The 19,346-nt window shown below is 49.8% G+C and overlaps 1 protein-coding gene across 1 annotated transcript in view; it reads right to left on the minus strand.

The window, feature by feature from the left end:
* Nucleotides 1-700: 700 nt before the first annotated feature.
* The window catches only part of LOC119448809 (uncharacterized), a 19,622-nt gene continuing 976 nt past the window's right edge, over nt 701-19,346 (minus strand). The window contains exons 3-5 of the mRNA XM_049666509.1: nt 17,831-18,055; nt 2,086-2,536; nt 701-1,099 (exon numbers count right to left, since the gene is read on the minus strand). Coding sequence (XP_049522466.1) covers nt 701-1,099; nt 2,086-2,536; nt 17,831-18,055 — 1,075 coding nt within the window. The remainder of the gene's footprint in view (nt 1,100-2,085; nt 2,537-17,830; nt 18,056-19,346) is intronic.

Here is a 19,346-nt window from a genome sequence, read left to right on the forward strand (position 1 = left end):
CAACTAGTTTTCTGAAAGAGCATATTTTAAAGCCTAATAATCGTTTTATTTTTCGATGGGCATATTGAGATGTCAAAACAAATTTCTATGCATTTCTGGCTAATCATATCTTCACCTCATCCGTAACATTTGAAAAGCTGCGGCAAGAGTTACAGAAAGGACTGCAGTGAGAATCGATTTAAACTGATATTCTGCACAATTCATACATGCACTTTCCATAAGATTGTAGCTTTATAAATACACACCACTCCGTTACCTACACACCTGTATTACAGTAGAAATGTGCTAGAAGCATTACATGCAAAAATATAATCAAAAAGTAATCCAATGCACCAAAAATAACTATATCATCGGCTGACAGCAAAGGTGAGTAGCCTCCCAAATACATTTATCTAAGTAACACTGTCCTCGCTCTTGCAGGCGAGCAGTTTCCGTGGCAAGAGCCAACAGCCAATAGGAGCAGATACGGCCATTCCATGCACTCGTAGTGCACCGCTCACCAGAAACGCGAGTTAAAATGAAGCTAATTCGTATGAACAATAGTCTCCGATCAATGTGGGGCTGTCTTGAACGAAAGTGATCACATTATGACAAAAAAACAAATACCGCAAGGAAATGAAGCAAGGTTAAGAACACTATAGCACAATAATTTTCTTTGGGGTCTTCCGGCAAAGTTCTGTCTGCGCACCGCTCTGAGCACTCAGTTCGCGAAGAAGGTGCAGCTGGGCATCGAAGCCATCGGCGAGTCCTCGCGACACCGAAATGCGTGACCGAAGCGCTTGACGCGCTTTAAGACCTCTCCGCAGCCGAGCGGTGAGCCGCACAATGCGCGACAGTAGACGAGGAAGAAGAGCATCTCGGGAGACAAGGTCTCGCTCTGGCCCGGAAGCAAGTGGCGCTCCGGCTGGCCTTCCTCGCTTCTCCTGCGCTCCGCCGCCGTCGAATCGAAGAACGCGGCGAACGCAATTTCCAGCGCGGCGACGTGAGCCAGCACTTCGTCGTCGCCTCCTGCGCACGCCGTCTTATGCTCGTACGACCGCCGGCTAGACTGGGACATCCAGTCGCGAAACAGGCGCTTGGCGTCCAGTCGGGTGCCCCGCTGCGAAGGGCACAAGAGAGAGTAGAAGTCTTTCACAGTCGTCTAACAATCCTCGCTACAAAGGACACATGAGCGAGCAGAAGTGTTTCGCAGTTTGCTAACAATCCTTGTAGCAGTGGACACAAGAGTGAGCAGAAATATTTCACAGTTGTCTAACAATTCTTGGTCATTGCTTGTTCCTCGGAGCCAAATGACAACCCATATGACTGGTCGAGAGCTCGACTGTACCCCTTGTGTTTCAATGCATCTGTGCCGAGCAGCGCGTTCGTCAAATCCTTCGCGATGCTTAAACCCTGAAATTGAAAAGCGTGTTACCCGAAATAACACTAAATCGCTTTGCATCCAGAACCCCGAGAACATCTGAGAGACGTCGGGAACAAACTTGTCCCGCAAATTTGCGCTTTTTTTCGGCAAGGGGGTATAATTGTTGAGGTTTCGTGTTTTAGCGCCGTAGAATGCACGAAAAATTCCGCTCTTAGCGGCCCTTTGACGTGAGGGATCACACTCGTGGAAACATGTTTTAGCAAGGAAGAAATGTGTGACATCACTCTTCTTTACGGTGACTTCAAATTATTGTTTGATGCTGTATGCGGTTTAAAATGCTTTTTTTTCGTTGTGTCTCGCTTTTTTTTTCAATCATGTGTTACCACTTGCACATGAAATCATCGTTCTTAATATTGGGAGTTGTACAGCATGACATTACCTATCAGCGCATTAATTATGCCAATACGTTTACATATTCGTTCACAATATCATAATAATTTTGCAGCGCCTGAACTACCTGCAGCAGTTCCTTTACTTTTTAAGAGCGACTAACACCAAACATGTGTATTCGACTAAGCACAAGATGGACCAGATGCGTAGTGTAAAACGTGACGTAGTCATTGGACAGAAACTAGCAGCCCTAACCTTAGGCGGGCAGTTTCATGTCTTTTTTAGTGACGCATTGCATTTTGATATATATAAGGACGCAAATACAGGCTAACCTTGAAGTCGAAGGCCTTGAAGAGGTTCTTGGCCACCAAGAAACCCAGCCCTCCGTAGTTCGCGGACATGGAGGCGTCTGGATAGAAAATGGGCTCGGCGAAGGCTCCCATTTGGAAGAATACCGAGTTCCACCAGTAGTCGTAGTGCGCCAACTGCGCGGCAGACAGGTGCCTGTGGAGCAGCGAGTCTTCAAGCGGCCAGTTCGGGAAAGTGTTCTTGTAGTCGCTGGCTGACTCGATCCATCCCTTGACGGCCGTAGAAAAGTACGCACGGGCTACCTGGTGGGCCTCGCTGAAACTCTCCTGGTCAGTCGGCAGTACTCTGGACCGACGACCTTGACGCGGCGGGCGCACAGGGAACGTAGCGAACACTTCCCGGCTCCGCGAACCACTCGAGCCTTTCCTTGTCAGTTCTTGATTGTGGACATTTCTTTTCGAGCTGGCTGGCTCCCTGCAAGGATATCTTAGACATTTGAATGTTCTACCACAGAGCGAAGGAGCACACTCTAATCACGGTAACGTATATAGTACACTTTTCCAATTTAAAGGTAACAGCCATACTGCTACGTTTGAATATAGGCCATGTTTTTGTGCTTGTTCTGGTTTGATTGTTTCTTTGAGGGTGTCGCACGTAACTAGTGCCAAAATTTTAAAATATGCGAGTGCCGCGTAGCTTGACGGAAGAAAGGCAATGTCGCTTGCCGTCGCGCGCAAGTCAGGCTAGTTTTTTTTATTTCTCTTGATTGCATAATTAGCTAATAATAATTTATTCTCAAATATTATGATCACAGCGAAGTTCTTAATAAAAAATGTAGGCCATCATTAAAAATTCCCGATCCATTTTTCTATTGCTCAATACGTGCTACATAAACCTCTTTTCCAAGCCATCAAGAAAGCCCGAAAAACACGAAAACGCGCGGAACTCATCGCGTGCTTTTGTGGCCATCTTGCTGGCTTGGAAAAAAAACTTTAATGTCGCGTGTGTACAGCAACAACAAGATGAATCGAGTAGCATCTTTAGGGTACTTCATGCACTTTCCGGGGCTTTATGTATGTACGTATGTACGTATGTATGTACGTATGCATGTACGTATGTATGTAGGTATGTATGCATGTATGTATGCATATATGTATGTACGTATGTATGTATGCAGTATGTATGTACGTATGTATGTACGTATGTATGTATGTATGTATGTATGTATGTATGTATGTATGTATGTATGTATGTATGTATGTATGTATGTACGTATGTAGGTATGTATGTATGTACGTACGTACGTACGTACGTACGTACGTACGTATGTATGTATGTATGTATGTATGTATGTATGTATGTATGTATGTATGTATGTATGTATGTATGTAACCGTTTTCCCGCCTACCTGGGTCACTGGGTTGTCGTAGTCGAATGGGTAGTGCATCGGGTTGCTTTGCTGAGGTAACAGGGTTCGGTCACTGAGAACATAGTTGGAAACCGGGCTCGCGCGACGCATCGAGGGGTATGAATTGAAAGAATGCGGATATTAGGCTTGGCAGGTTGCGTTCGCCATGCTTGGACGGCTTAGCGCTCTGCGCCAGTAAACCTCGTAGAAGTGTGTTTTCCCAGATCGTACTTTTGGTCGCGAACGACCCGGGAAGCCAGCCAGCGCTTTTGCAACTTGCGGCTTCGTCTGGGAGAGCCTTCTGCCGCCAGACTATCATGGAAAGCATCAAGGACAAGCGGATTTCTCGCCGAGCGCAAAGCACGAGGATCATTAACGAGGTAAACGAACTCATTAAATCCTCACAGGTAGACATTTTTGCGCTTCGTGTCATGCAACGCCGGTGTTGGATTTCCGAGGTTGCAGGTTTCCTTCGGGACGCGCGGTAGTTCCCTCTGCCAAGTTGGTGTACGGAAACGGCCTACACGCTCCGGCTAGAGATGATGTTGCCTGCTGAAGTGCGTTAACGATTGGCGAAGGAACAATGAGCCTGGTTAATTACACAATTTTGTTGGCATTAGTGCACGAAAAATAAACATGACAGGAACCATGAGGTGACAGCAAATGGTGCGCTGGCTTGAAAAGTTTCAGGAATTGCTTTTTCATACATCCGCTGCGCTTTTTATGCAGTTATTTTCCCTCTTTCGCTCCACCAGGGAATTCAACGTCCTTCTCTCAGCCAATTGAAATTGCAGCACAGTCATCAAAATGCCACCCATGGCGTCGCACCACCTCACCGGACTCCGTCTCTAATGTCGATGCAATGAAGAGGCAATTTCAGGTGAAACCAGGGTCGACGCTGTTCCGCGGACATTGTTAGCGTTGGCTCTTTGTAGGCTTGACTGTCACCGCCGTTTACAAAGAATGCGGCGGTTGAGGTCACCCTGAAGGGAGGTTCTTTGTTTGCCTGTCAGTAGTCTGCGTCGGGCCGCGTCGTTGTAGAGGCGGCTGCTGGTGCTTCGAGTGAACAAGACAAAGAATGGGGTTGCCATTTAGAGATACACATGACTGATGACCCATTGCAGTTTGCGGTGCAAGAACTTGTATCGTTCGTCAGCTCTGAGTCATCGAACAGGTGAATACGTGACACATAATCGCTTGTCAATTATCTTGAAGTGACTCTGGTTTCGTTTCCAGCTCTTTGGCGTCGAAAAGACGATGAAGTGTGGATGGCATTCCGCAGCTGCACGCTCGCCGGTGAAGCACCCTTTGTCCAGAAGGACCACGAGGCACAAGAGCACGAAGAAGCGGCAGCCGCCGCTCGGCGGGCCGTGTCTAACACAGGTTGAAAGCGACGAAGTTGTAGTTGTCCGGTTTCAACATCGAGTTGGAAGCATTGATGAACGACGAGCAAGCCACAGCAGATTATGATTCCGCCAGGGAATATGAGGATGCTGCTACCAGCGGTATGACTTTGCTCGAGCACAATATCGACCTGCTCAAGGTTTCGTCCTTGCCTCCGACATCTCACCCACCGACCACAGCTGACGGGAAGCAACCGGCTGCTTCCTCAACAGACACGACACGTTCACAACGAGAGTTTGGCGCCAGGTTACCGAAGTTAGAACATGTGCGTTTCGACGGAACGATCCCTCCATGGCAGCCGTTCTGGGATATGTTTCTGCATTCTGTTCCCGAAAGCCCGAGGCTGTCTGACAGGGATCGCTTCCATTACTTGGTTTCGTTTCTGGACGAAGCTGTTGCTCCAGCGGTCTCCGGAATTCAAGTTACGGAATCAAGCTACAGCGATGCACTTTGAAGTTGTTGGACGAGATTCAACTGAACCGAAGTGGACTCGCAAACCTTGGGGTCAGCGCTTCATCATACGCTTCAAGCGCGAGAGCATGGAGTCCACTACCCCGTCGGCAGGCACTCGCAACAGTGAGGACACATTTGAACAGGAGTGAGAGCACCTGCTGAAATTTCTTCATGTAGAATTTCAATGTAGGGAGAAGTTCGCTCAGACTAGGACACCAAGGATGAACTAAACACGTCTTCAACACAGGCGGAGCTTCAACATGTCGTTGACTCCTGCTGCAAGGGTGGTTCACAACAAAGCAGAAGTTTTAGCAGAGCCTTGCTTCTTTTGTTCTGCTAAGGAGCAAAGGAGATGCACCAGTGACGTAAGCATCGAAGACAAACGCAGTGTGCTAAGCAAAGATTGTCGGTGCTTCAGGTGCACGACAAAGGGACACCTTGTGCGTGACTGCTGTCGTAGAGATCCAGTGTACCGCATGCAAGCGTCGTGCTTCGACGATGTGGAACCCTGATGTTACCAAGAGCTCAATTTACGTAGCATCGAAAAAACACACCAACTGTTGCCATACACGTTGAAACGAACGGTACAACGCCTCGACTCGCTGTGGGGATTCTTCAGACGTTCCGTGCCTGGCTGACGACTTCGACGCACTTTTGTTACGTCCCCGGTGTTTTAGACAATGGTAGCCAGATAACTATTCTGCGAGAGACGTCTGCAAGAAGCTTAAGCTACCTTCGATTAGGGAGATGGATTTGGTCATCAGTACGTTCGGACAAGCTCGATCCCAACACACTCGACGTGCAAAGGTCCGCAGCGTTACGCTTCTGAATCAACACGGAAGCTGTTGTCATTCGGTTTATCTGCGATTAGATGATAGGAGCGCCGAAACGAACAACTTTCTGCAAACCATTGTAGCAGATGGCAAACCATTGGCAGACACGGTTATTTTCCCAAGCGTCACCTGCGAGCCCGGAGTGAGCCTCCTGATCGGATCCGACCAACTATGGAAAATTACGACTTTTTTCAGTGAGATCAGTTGGGATCCTCACAACAATGCTTTAATCGCCACCAATACAAAAATCGGCTGCACTCTTCAAGGACCATCGATTTCCGAGGTACAAGTCAACCGTCACACAATCATGCATATCTGCGTTCTGCGAATGGACACCCGCCAGAATGAAGATCTTGTCTTACCATTGCAGCGAGTTTGGGAACTTCATGCCAATTGCTTGTCTGGACAAGTCTCCATCAAGCATAATTACGCCTAGAAACACATTGTCAAAACACGAAGAAAGAACTGACGCCTCATCTGAAATGTTAGCTGGTGAAAGAAAACCAGCGCATGGGCCAGTTCTGTTGGCTCAGAGTAGGAAGCCTGAACCTCTGCCCGCTCAGGAGATGGAAGTGAGCGAAGACGCGTCGCTCAGGTCTTTATAAGCACGAAGCTTTGGAAATTATATTGCTACACTGACCATGAATAATGTTCCCTGCAAGGCGTCGAACATACTAGGCCTTCACCCGTTCGTGGATGCTAAGGACATTATCAAGATCAGAACTCGCCTTCACAACGTAGCAGCTTCGGAAAATGTAAATGTCCCGCGGAGTTGGTGACTGTTGCCGGTGCCTCTGGGGGCGGCTCGGAGGTTCTCGACGAGATCAGAACTGAACACTCGTCGAGCAGCGTCGGAAGTGTTTACTACCTTCTCGCCTCGCAACGTTTTTTATATAATTACGCATTTGGTGCCGCAGCTAAACGTCGCCTCCCCTCCCTGCCTCCCGTCCCCTCACAGCCTTTCGAGTGACGGAAGAAGTCGCGTTTGCTGTATATATATATGGTGATTGTAAAGGAGGAAAGGGACGCTTATTTCTGCAGTCCTTCAGGGCGCACGGCACAGAACGCGCGTTTGCTCTCCGCCGTGCGTTCGCTCCCCGTGGAAGCGCGCATCCCTCGCGCGCTTTCACTCGCACATACAGCATACGGCGCGCGGCGACGATTTCATCACCATTAGACGTCATACGGAACCTCACGGCGACGCCGACGACAGAAATCCGCTTTGATTGTCCATATAATTGCTATGCAATAAAAAATGTCGCAGTTTCGCCCGAAATAGCAAATTAGTAGAGAGCTATTCGGAGTAGAAATAGTAGTTTTATCAGCTGCACAAACTTGGACACATTCGCTTACTAACTGAATTAACAAGCGTGGTGTGAGCGCGCACAAGCAAACATGAATAGATCACACTCGATGACCGCAGACAACCACTGTCAAAACGCTGGCGGTAAGCGCAGCAAGCGCAGCGAATGCAAAGCGCATACAAAGGTCGGAGCCGTGTGAAGATTGCTTTCAAGATACGGTGCGCGCGACAGCCCGCACTGGCGCGAAGTACAAGCGCAGTTGTTGGCAGAGTAGAAGCTGCCCCCGCCTCCCTCCCGCGCTGCCTTCCCGCTTTCTTTCGCGTGGGAGATTGATTGACCAGTTCCCCTTGCGCCTAGTTGCAAGATACTCACTTGGTGCCGCATCACAGCGTCACCCCCCTCCCTCCCTCTCATACCCCCACAGCCTTTCGAGCAACGGAAGTGGCGTTTGCTCTCCGCCGTGCGTTCGCTATCCGTGATAGCGCGCGTCTCCCGCGCGCTTTCACTCGCACATACAGCGCGGGGCGACGATTTTATCGCCCTTGGACTTTATACGGAACCTTACGGCGATGTCGACGACGACGGTGACGCCGACGGCAGAAATCCGCTTGAAGTGTCCATATAATTGCTATCGCAATAAAAGGTTTCTCAAAGATTTTCCGCAGTGCGACCCGCTTCGCCTATGTCTACGTTCGCACCGCCCTCTCTTTGTCGACTTCCAAACGTTTTCGTATCTAGTTTCCTTTCCTTCCGCTCTCCCGTGGTGGCGGTATATAAACAAACCTAGAAAGACAAGTTGCCGTTCTCCATTTTGAATTTCACTTCTCTTCTGTCGTCGTAATTTGGAGGCCGCGTATAGTCCGGAGTCCAGGGAGCAACGCTGCCTATAAAGAGCGACGGCGAGAACAGATGCTAGAGTGCAATTGGCGCCGGCGGGCCGCAAACACCGAATGTCCCCCGATCAAGACAAATAATGACCACTGATCAAGACAATAAATGTGTTCGTACCTTTGCTCAAAATGCTGTGTCATGTCTTTGTCGTGTGCTAAACAGCTCCACTGGTCACCCACCATCACCGAGTGAAACGGCTCGTTATTTTTTTCATGATGGCATACAATTTTATAATTGACAATTTTGCTCTGAATATTTGAGAAGCTAATTGATCAATAATAATTATTAGCAATATAGTCAACAGACAAATATGAATCACAATAGCACATGACAGTGGCGCACCAACGGGAGGAAAACCGCCCCACGCCTCCAGCCCCACCAGTCCAACGTGTACCTTCGGTGCTATGTTCACATTGTCATTACAATTCAGGAGGTGGCTTGAGGTCGAATTTTCCTGATTACTAAAACACTATCACTGTCTTGTATTTATTCATTCACTCTTGAAGCGTAAATCATCCAGAGGTCAAAATTTAGTTGGGGTGCATGCAGTTGTACACGAGTCTACAAAGAATACGTAACCGCAAGAATTTTTCGAAATGGTGCCGTAATTGCGGAGTTACACGCGTTTGATGATCGAAACACGGCCCTCGCTCGTTTCGCTCTTTCCTTCGATACGCTGCCTTCGCCGGCTGGCCTCTCCTCCTCGCCGAGTGCTCCTCCAAATGTCACGTGACATACGTCATCCTCAACGCGCTTTTCGAAACACTGTCCACTTCCGATTAAGGCACGTCCACGCCAGCGGCGAACGTACAGACGGCGGAAGCGGCCTCCAGTGCCGTAGAACCTGTAGAACGTCGGCCGTGCGAGAGGTGTCCAACGTAGACTGCAGCTCGGCCTGCGCACCGTTCACCGCACGACCGACGGGCCAATCGACGACCGCGAAGCTACGCGACTCCTCCACCGGCGACGCAAACATCGGCTACAGCTTCTGTTCCAAGCAAAATAATTTCCGCTAGATAAAGTAGTGCGTAACTTGTACATTTTATGAAGAACGATATCCACTGTCAAACGTTAAACACGAACGAGAGCTCCGATACTTGTCGAGCTCAGCTGCAGTGCATGGCTACCGACGGCAGATGACCGGCTTGGCTGTGCTCGCATCTCAGCCGACGGCGCCGCTAATATAAGTATATTTTCTTCCTTGTGTACAACTATTGCGAAAGCGACAACAACGCTAAGAAAATATTGCGGCTTGTGAGCGTCGGTAATGCATTCCGAAGCGCCGGCCGCTTTAGCTTTGAAGTGAACCGGAGAAGGCCTAGCGACCATATCGGCGCCGTCGAGCAATCAGCGGCGGTGAGGCTACCGCACAAATGGGTCCCGGTCTCACCCTCTCCACGACAAGGAAATCTCACCGTTAGCGAGACAAACTTGAACGGCCATCAAACGGCGACCCGCGAATGACAAACGGCGTGCGGCGAGTAACCGTGCCGGTAACGTGGACGGGCCTTAGCCGCGACGGCGCGCTTCTCGGCTACCCGCTGTTGCAGCCATGCCGGCCCGTGCTCACGCGAAGCGTGCCGCTATGGAACCTGTGTTGCGCGCACGTCTAGCAAGGCCAACACTGTGGCACTCTCCGCGCAGCTTATAAGACCGCTAAGCACGACTGTGTTGGAACGCGACCGATTTTGCACTTGCATTGCGGGCTGTAATTACCGATTCGCAAGGGCGCACAAGCGAGCAAGAGCGGGAAGCGCGCGTACCTGCTAGCAGACTAACCGGAAGTCGTAGGTTCTTGCTCGACAAATCGACATCGTCGCCCCCATTGACATCATCAGATGCACCCTGGTGACGTCAGGACGACCACTGGGGATACCGGAAAAGCCCATGCAGAGAGGAGCACGGCATTGTTTTTTTTTTTTTTTTAATTTTATTTTGTGGCACACCCGCGACGCGTACCGCTGCCGCGTTTGGCATCGTTGATCGTGACGGCAGTCTGAACTCGATGCGCCTGTTTACTTGAAATGTTAAAACATCGGAGGTGGTTTAGGGGCCCTTTAAGAGAAGTCTGAAAACGAATCCACTTACACAAGCCTTAGACAAGCCTTAAGGAAAGGGAAGTTGTTTCAAGTCAAATCACCTTACAAATGTATTTTAAAGGTCAGGGGGGGTTGGTTAACCCCCCCCAACCCCCCCTGGTTAAAGCCAGGGGGGTTGGGGGGTTCAACCCCTCCCTCCCCCCCCCCCCCCCCCCGTACCCAACCTTTGTTCTCGTCGCTTCGCGCTGACTTAATTCATGAAACCCGTGCTACTATCACAATTTCATTCCTGGGCGCTTCCGTTTGGGTTGGTAATTTACAGCGAGTCATGTCTGCATATGGAAAAAACTGTCACGGTGTTTGTCAAGGCTTTGACACTCTGTGAAGTTTTGGGTGAGAATGTGGCGGCCGCATTCTGAAGCAACAAATGCGCAACAAATGAAGCAACAAATGCGGCAGCTGCATTTTAGATGATGGCGAAAACGCTCGAGGCCCGTTTACTTAGATTTAGGTGCACGTTAAAGACCCCAGGTGGTCGAAATATCCGGTATACATTTCCGCCGCTTCCCTTCAGGTGCCGGTTAGGCCGCGCTCGCGCAGGATCTATAGTCTGCGCGAGAAACGTCTCTTGTTTGCGATTGCACCCCTACGGAAGGCTGGTAATTACTGTTGTGTTGTTGAATCCCAAACCAGCAATTACGGAAGGCTGGTAGTTGCTGTTTTGTTGCGGAATCCCAAACCAGCAATGTGCATACGAAGGGGTTGATGACAGCAGTGAAATTCCACCGACTCGCAGCAGAATGCACGAAACAGACAGCCGAAAAGCATGAATTACTGCTGTGTGCAGTACAGCGTAAGTAAACTCTTGTTGCAGGCGCTGACAGTTCTCGTCGGAGTTCACACGTCCTGAGAAATTGATTATGTGCACTATGCACTGAACAAGACCGGAGTTCATTCCTGCATCACTAGTACACCAATCAGTCGAGATTCTGTGAAGTACAAGGTCGCTTCCTGTTTGCACCGGCGTAAGTGAAGCAGAAATGAGTTGCACGCACTACTTAAAATGCGTACTCATGCGATATCTATGCTGTGCGGTGAAATATTCTGTACAATTCTGAATCTGTTGACGTAAAGGCAAATGACGGCTGCACGCTCGCACACAGCGGAAGACACAGTGGCCCACGCACTCGCCGCAGGAAATGCAACCCTCTCGTATGAGGGAGCAGGGCGACGAAAGCTTCGAAAAAAAAAAAAAAGCCTTACGCGTTTTTGCGCGTATTTAAGTTTTCTAGCGCAAAGACGCAGCGAACAAGCTATTGCTATAGGAGTAGGTATATTGTTATGGACGGAGATTATTCCGCCGCTGCTGCCAGTTTGTTGAGACTCGGGTAGCGTTTAGGCCGGCGATCCTTTAGCCAAAGGCCGGTGATCTTTAGCCAAAGGGATGAGTACGTCCGGGAGTAAGAGCGAGAGAAAAAAGGGTTTATTCTACATATTTACAGTGGCTCCAAATATGGAAGCCCACTCCATGGGAGAGCACTTTGAAAGTCTCAGCTCACTACATGTCTGAGCACATATCAGAACAGGTCAGGACACACCACTGCCCGCAAGGTGTCTCCTTATAAAACATCGGTCTTCCCTAGTTGACCCGACTAGGGAATCAGATGACCTTGATGCGGCCAATCAGACGGGCCGTCTTGTTCGCTGAACTCCGCCTCCAATGTTGCACCTTCGAAGCAAGGACGAGGCAATCCGGAAACAGGGGGTTGACACTCCTTCTACGAAAGTCGGTGACCTGTTTCTTGCCCTCCGACGGTCAGCTTGCCCGGGTCAGGAGAATGGCCTTTGCACTAATCTCCGCGTCTAACGAAGGGGGGCAAGCTTCGTGAGCTTCTTTGTCATCGCGTCCCAGCTGGTGTCGCGCCGCGTCGACAAGTAGGCGGCGGCTGATGAAGGGGGTGGCATCGGGGGAAGCACCTAAAGAATGCGCACTGCCTAGTTGGGGCGCTTGTTTGCCTGTCTCGTCGGTGTCTGGCACTGTCGCCGTCTCGGCGACGCTCATGAAAGGGCCTGCCTCGATGGGAAACAATCAAAGAATGCGCCCGGCCGATTCGGGACGCAACAGACTCCTCCGCCGCCGGAAGATCCGACCTGAGGGTGACCAGCTGTCAGGTTGCCCGAAGCGTCGGTGGTCGGTCGAGAGCTCGGGGTTTCCTCTTGAAATGATGGCCGATGACACACTCGAGCATGAGGTCTTAGCAGCAACCTCTCTGTGGCCTTCTCCCTGGGAATACACAAGCACACACACGACCACAGGGCACAGGAAAGCGCCGTGCTCGCACCGAGAGCCATCGGGTCTAGCGAGCAAATCAACGCGCCTGCCCTTATCTAATAATAGCACCAAAGCAGCCATCAAATCACTAAACCTTCGCTGAAGCCCACAATATTGAAATTAGATAAGGATTGTGCAACCTTCTCGCAATATCCGATACGGAAGAGTCATTCCCAGTGACCAAGTGCCGCACGGTGTGCAAGCGCCTGAAATCCATTTAAATCCACCAGGCCTCGCTCGTCCCAATAAAGGCCAAACCCCATATGCGCGAAAATGCACGCGACAGCGACGAGCGACGGTATGAGCGACGAAACAGGCCGTTCGCGCGACGTGTCGCGTGGTCGAAATCGCGCGGTCGCTCGGTTTCTCAAATTTGAAATCCGTCGCCCGTCGCCCGGAAGAGCTGTGCTCAAGCAGCCAATAGTAAAACACCGGAACAGGATGTACATCAGTGACGTACTGCCGGTTATCTCCACGCACGGTTTTCGTCGATTGCCATGACCTCCTCTCCTCCTCTACGCCCGAGTCACGTGCACACAGCGAGCAAATAAAGTAATGTTTATGCACTTGCATATAAAAAAAATACTGCAGGACAATGATAAAAAATTTTATGTATTACTGTGCAACAAAACATATTATTTTACACTGCATACCGCTGTCAACGCGCCACATTTAGTACGAGTAGACGCCCTCTAGCCAGCAACAATGGAGATCGCTCGCTGAAGCAGTCGCGCGAATGGGGTTTGCCCGTGCAAGCGACAGCTTGCGCGAAGGCGATCTACGTCGCGTCGCTCGTCGCTGTCGCGCGCATTTTCGCGCTTATGGGGTTTGGCCTTAATTTGGACCCAAAATTTTGTGCCGCCAAAGCGAGCTCTCATGAACCTCTGCGTTCACCAAAACTAGATCGTCGTGCTGCAGAGAGCAAAGGTAAAATATTCGAAAATGCTCTAAATAAATGATAAATTAAATATCATACGCAGCACAAACGCAATAAACAGTCTTGCATCCGCTAGTATCGCACGTACTAGGGCCACTCAGAGCCACATTAGCATCATGAATGTACTGTCAGAGTCGCTTTAACTTTGCGGACAAAATTCACAAGTAATAAGTGCGACTCACGCACTAACAATTTCTTTCTCCAGTCCACAAAGGACATACACTAAAGAAACAACAACAAAAAGATTTTGCGTAAATTACGCGCTAACACTACCGAAAAGTAAACTGAGAATCAAGCGTGTCACTACAGGCTTCAAACAAATAGCCTGGACCTGACACTGCAAGGGTATCTCACGTACAAAAATAAAGACCATCTGCTTAGAAAAAGAAGAAATGTCGAAAAAACTAAGTTTCAAACATACATCAGTGAGCTTCTAAAACAAACAATTTAAACAATGCTCAAAACGTGGAAATCGAAATGATCTCTATTCCGGAGATCTTAAAACGTTTAACCAAACATTAAAATACAGAAACCAACAAACAAAATGATGTTTCCGCAAAACCTGAGTCGCTTTTGAGTTCGAGTAGCCTATGGTGGCGCCATATCTTTAAGCCGTACTCGAGGCGGGCGCGGTCTGAGAGCCTGTCTTGTCAACGAGGTTGTACGAAGGGCATGTAGGTTAATCTCCTCACTGCCCACCCTCGACATTGTACAAACAGGCATCATGCCTTCTGAGCGCCGTGCGACGACTTCGCTGCCGCGCGTGACCGACTCGCGTCGCCGTACCGGCTCGCTCTCCTGTGTCACGCCTAACACACCTCGAAAAGAACCCAAAGAGGGGGAGCCACCTTAGCCTTTGTCAACTTTCGCGCCGAACGGCGTTTTCCTTTCTTCGTCCTTCGGCGGTTCGGACGCGATCTGTCTGAAAACATTTCCAGGAACAAACGCGCCGTTCGAACTCTTTGACTGCGCTCCCCACGGGGTTTAGCGCCTTTATTCGGCCGCGTTGCCCTGTCTGCCGCATTCCTGACCTTGCGACGCCGTTTCATCCGAGCACGTTTACTAGTGCTCATTCTCAAGCCTTCCGCTTGAATCTCGTGCTGACCGGCACTTATTTCATCGGTCACTATTTCTATCTCAGCCGCACAGTCTGAATGATTTGCGGGTAAATCATTCCTTTCAATGCAATCTCGACTGGCGGAGAGCTTCAAACACTCAGGGACAATGCAGCTATTATCTTTTGCGAAACAGAGCTCGTATTCCTGGGAGTTGTCCACAACTGCACTGCCCTGCCTACAGTGTGCTTTAGCGCACTTTCCTGACCGATTGGACTCTGCACAGGTGCTCTTGTCTGACGATTGGGGGCCACTTAGGGCTTCTGCAAGAGCTACCTTCGCGACGTACTCCCGGGATAACTGTGCCAAATCGTCCACAGCTGGCCTAGCTGCTTCTCTAGTATTCCATTGGCACAGTATCTCGTCGCGCACAATACGGTCGCCATTAACGGTCTCCTCAACAGCTACGCCACGGTCTACGGATCTGTCCACACCTGTGAACGTACCATAAGGATCACGGGCATCAGCCTTGCTTTCTACCATCGGTAGAACCGTGCGTGCTACTTGTTTGCACTTTCCGTGCTCTACTTTTACGGGTGCCTGACATTTCTGTTCCTCCACTTCAAAACCCTGTTCCAATCTTTCAACCTCCTGACTGAGAGCTTCTATCTCTTCGTGTTGTTGCCTAATCCAATCCTGTCTTTTCAACTCCTCCTCATTCTCAATTGCTTCCTGTTCCTGCTCTTTTAGAATTGAGTTGCCGAAGTATTCAAAGTATTCCTGATCACTGTTGCTTTCTAAAATTGCTCTAATTTCGGATTTTGATTTATCATCCTCTATTTCTACGTCGAGTTCTTCACACAACCGCAACAAGCTAGCTCTCGTCAAACTCATGAGGTCCATGGTCACTACTTTAGGCTTTGGCTCAGCTATTCCACAATACTTGCTGCGAAACCCGCACAAATTGCAATGCAAGTAAAAAAACTACCAGCGGTTCAATTCTGTTTTCCCAAGAGAATTTGAAGCCTGGAAAATATAGCAAAAACCAAACGCCTACACACAGAAGTAGCACCAAGTCCCCAAGAACTGCTCCACCGCATCGAATCAATTGAAAGGAGACGTAAACCCTGGGCCGCCTTTAATTGATAAGAATTACGGTAGCTCTCCACTTCCCAATTACTCCCACACAAGTATGAGGTCTGGCTTAAGTAGCTGGTTCAGGTCTATGCTGAAAGCTGCTTTCTGCTTGGATGCGCAACAACCACAGTATCAAATGGGCAGTTGTACACGCTTCATCGGTTTTTAGAAAGTCTAGGCTAAAAGATCCGATGACTCAAGCGCAAAGCCAGGCACTCACCCTGTACCGTGCAGTCATGATGTGCTGCGTTCATCCAGCCGCTCGCGAACCAGTTGGCGATTGGCGTTGGCTGCAGGCTCCATCTTGCCGCTGTCATCCAGTCGCTCGTGAATTAGTTGCCGGCGATTGGCGTTGGCTGCAGCGTCCCTCTCACCACGGCCATCCAGTTGGTCGCGAACGAGATGCCGGCGACTGGCGTTGACTGAAGGGTCGATCTCACCGTGGTCATCCAGTTGCTCGCGGCTCGGGGTTAGGATTCATCCCATAGCTGCCATCCAGTTGTTATGGACGGAGATTATTCCGCCGCTGCTGCCAGTTTGTTGAGACTCGGGTAGCGTTTAGGCCGGCGATCCTTTAGCCAAAGGCCGGTGATCTTTAGCCAAAGGGATGAGTACGTCCGGGAGTAAGAGCGAGAGAAAAAAGGGTTTATTCTACATATTTACAGTGGCTCCAAATATGGAAGCCCACTCCATGGGAGAGCACTTTGAAAGTCTCAGCTCACTACATGTCTGAGCACATATCAGAACAGGTCAGGACACACCACTGCCCGCAAGGTGTCTCCTTATAAAACATCGGTCTTCCCTAGTTGACCCGACTAGGGAATCAGATGACCTTGATGCGGCCAATCAGACGGGCCGTCTTGTTCGCTGAACTCCGCCTCCAATGTTGCACCTTCGAAGCAAGGACGAGGCAATCCGGAAACAGGGGGTTGACACTCCTTCTACGAAAGTCGGTGACCTGTTTCTTGCCCTCCGACGGTCAGCTTGCCCGGGTCAGGAGAATGGCCTTTGCACTAATCTCCGCGTCTAACGAAGGGGGGCAAGCTTCGTGAGCTTCTTTGTCATCGCGTCCCAGCTGGTGTCGCGCCGCGTCGACAAGTAGGCGGCGGCTGATGAAGGGGGTGGCATCGGGGGAAGCACCTAAAGAATGCGCACTGCCTAGTTGGGGCGCTTGTTTGCCTGTCTCGTCGGTGTCTGGCACTGTCGCCGTCTCGGCGACGCTCATGAAAGGGCCTGCCTCGATGGGAAACAATCAAAGAATGCGCCCGGCCGATTCGGGACGCAACAATATACAGCCTGGTAACACGTGCATTTTCACGCGTATAGTCGTCCTTGACTTGTGAAATGCACTTCTCCCCGACGAGGACGACGCTATCTACGCTTAGCGAAAATTAACAATTACTGATGTCTTCTCCGATCGCACGGGTCGTCTCAATGATGCGTTTTCGAAGACTGGTCCATTCAGTGGCGCGATGAGAGACCGCTGCTCCAAACGCCCACTGTACCTGTCGTACTTACTGTATTTACTGAGCTTACTTTACTTTTTACTGAATTTGTTCACAAGCACACGCACACGCGAGGGGGGGGGGGGGGGGGTCCCATGTCTTTGATATACATGTATAGAGCCTGCTTAAACTGCCGATATTTATTATCGATCACGTGACGTAGAGGAAAGCAGAAGCTTACCCCACCCCCCCCCCCCCGGTCGGGCCGGTGACCCCCCCCCCCCTGAAAAAAATTTCTGGCTACGCCCCTGTCTTGAGGCAAGTCTTCAGTCAATATTCCTGCGATATATTGGCTCCAGGCTGACGCTTCCCTTGTTTACCCACTGTTGATCACTCGGTCGTGTAAGTTACTGAACCTGAAAGTCGTTAACAGGTTGCAATAACAACGCATCAAGGCCGAAACAACGGCTTCTCAATGCCCAAATCCGAAGGAGAACAGTTACTTGGTACTCCCTATCTGTATGCCTTACCTCTGAGCCTTGGAAAGGTCCGTCTTCCCTGGCGCAGTTGTGAAAAAATGAGCAGGTTCTTGTGAGCTCGCCTGGACTTTATTCTTGTGTCTTGGGCTGAGAGGTGGAAGCGACGGCCAACCTGCGGTGTCAATGAGAAACTCAGATGTCCAAGGCTCGAACTGTGTGGTCCGTACTATGACAGCTGCTTCGTTGCGGGCTTCCTCGTCAAGCCAGGGCAGCGACCTGCACAATTGAAGTCATTATATATGATGGCGAGAAAGGCACGAAAGCTTTATTTCACACCAGACAATACAAATGTTCTTGGTTTTATTCGCGGCAACGAAACCGCAGACGTCCAGGACGCGCTTTCGTCTTCGAACGGTGCAGTAAAAGACTAGCGTGATGTGCTTTTGTCCCAACAAAGAATTAAGTCCGCTCTGCGTCCACATATAGAGACGGAATACCGCATGTCGAATCTGCGTATGCAGTAGAATCAACTGCATAAAGAATGCATGGCGCGCGGAACTGTACATATCGTATTTTCACGCATATAACCCGCACCAAAAAATTGGAAAAAATTTCTTTAAAAGTGGGAGTGCGGGTTATCCGCGAAGATTCACGAAGGGAGGGGGTGGGGGTCGGCTTCACGGCAACGCGCGGCCTACCGTGCAGAGTCCGCGTTGTTCGCATGCCTATCGGCATCGACGTGTGTTAAGCCAATAAGAGGCCAACACAGGTTATAGCCAGAACCACATCCATAGTCTGGTTAGATGCTTTTCGCACGCTTTTCGCATGAGTCAGGTGCCGTTTCTTGTAAGCCCAGTTTGCACAGTTGGCCAGCCTTGTTTAGGCATTACGAGTGTGTCTCGCTGGCAGTCTTTTACAGTGAAAGAGAAACTGAAGATCGTTGCCGCTGCTGAAGAAATCGGCCACAGAGCTGCTGCGAGATGGTTCCGAAGACGATTACGTCTTTGAAAGCGGGGATGAAGCCTCGGATGGCAGCAGTGAATCGGACGGCAGCACTGACAACGTTGCGGCGGTCATTTTGAAATAAATGTGTTTTGAAAACGAAATGATGACTGCGTGTAGTTGTAACTTCCTAGTCCTCATTTTTTTTTTTCAGATATGCGTGCGGGTTATACGCGAGGTTATTTTTTTTTCTTTTCGTGGAGTTCGAAGTTAGGGGTGCGGATGGGTTATAGCCAGGGTGGGTGGGTTATACGCGCAAGCAAGGGTGGGTTATACGCGCGAAAATACGGTACGTTAGGTTTGTATGACAATGCGACTCAATCAAATTGTTAATTGATTCAAAATATTATGTATAGACTACATTTTCAGGCATGGAGTTGCACCTGACACCGGCAAAAAAAAATCGCCGAGAGCTAGTGGGGCTGTACTAGTCAAGGTGCAGCCAAATTAGGAAGACCCACTAAGCTTCATCAAAGTCACTTCCTCGCCAGAACAGGAATTGTCCTCCCTGGTGCAGTATTCGGCCGGTATACCTTCCTAATAATGACTCCTACAATTAACCCCC

The sequence above is a fragment of the Dermacentor silvarum genome, chromosome 4 (genome assembly GCF_013339745.2).
Source record: "Dermacentor silvarum isolate Dsil-2018 chromosome 4, BIME_Dsil_1.4, whole genome shotgun sequence".
In the NCBI taxonomy this organism is placed as follows: Eukaryota; Metazoa; Arthropoda; class Arachnida; order Ixodida; family Ixodidae; genus Dermacentor; species Dermacentor silvarum.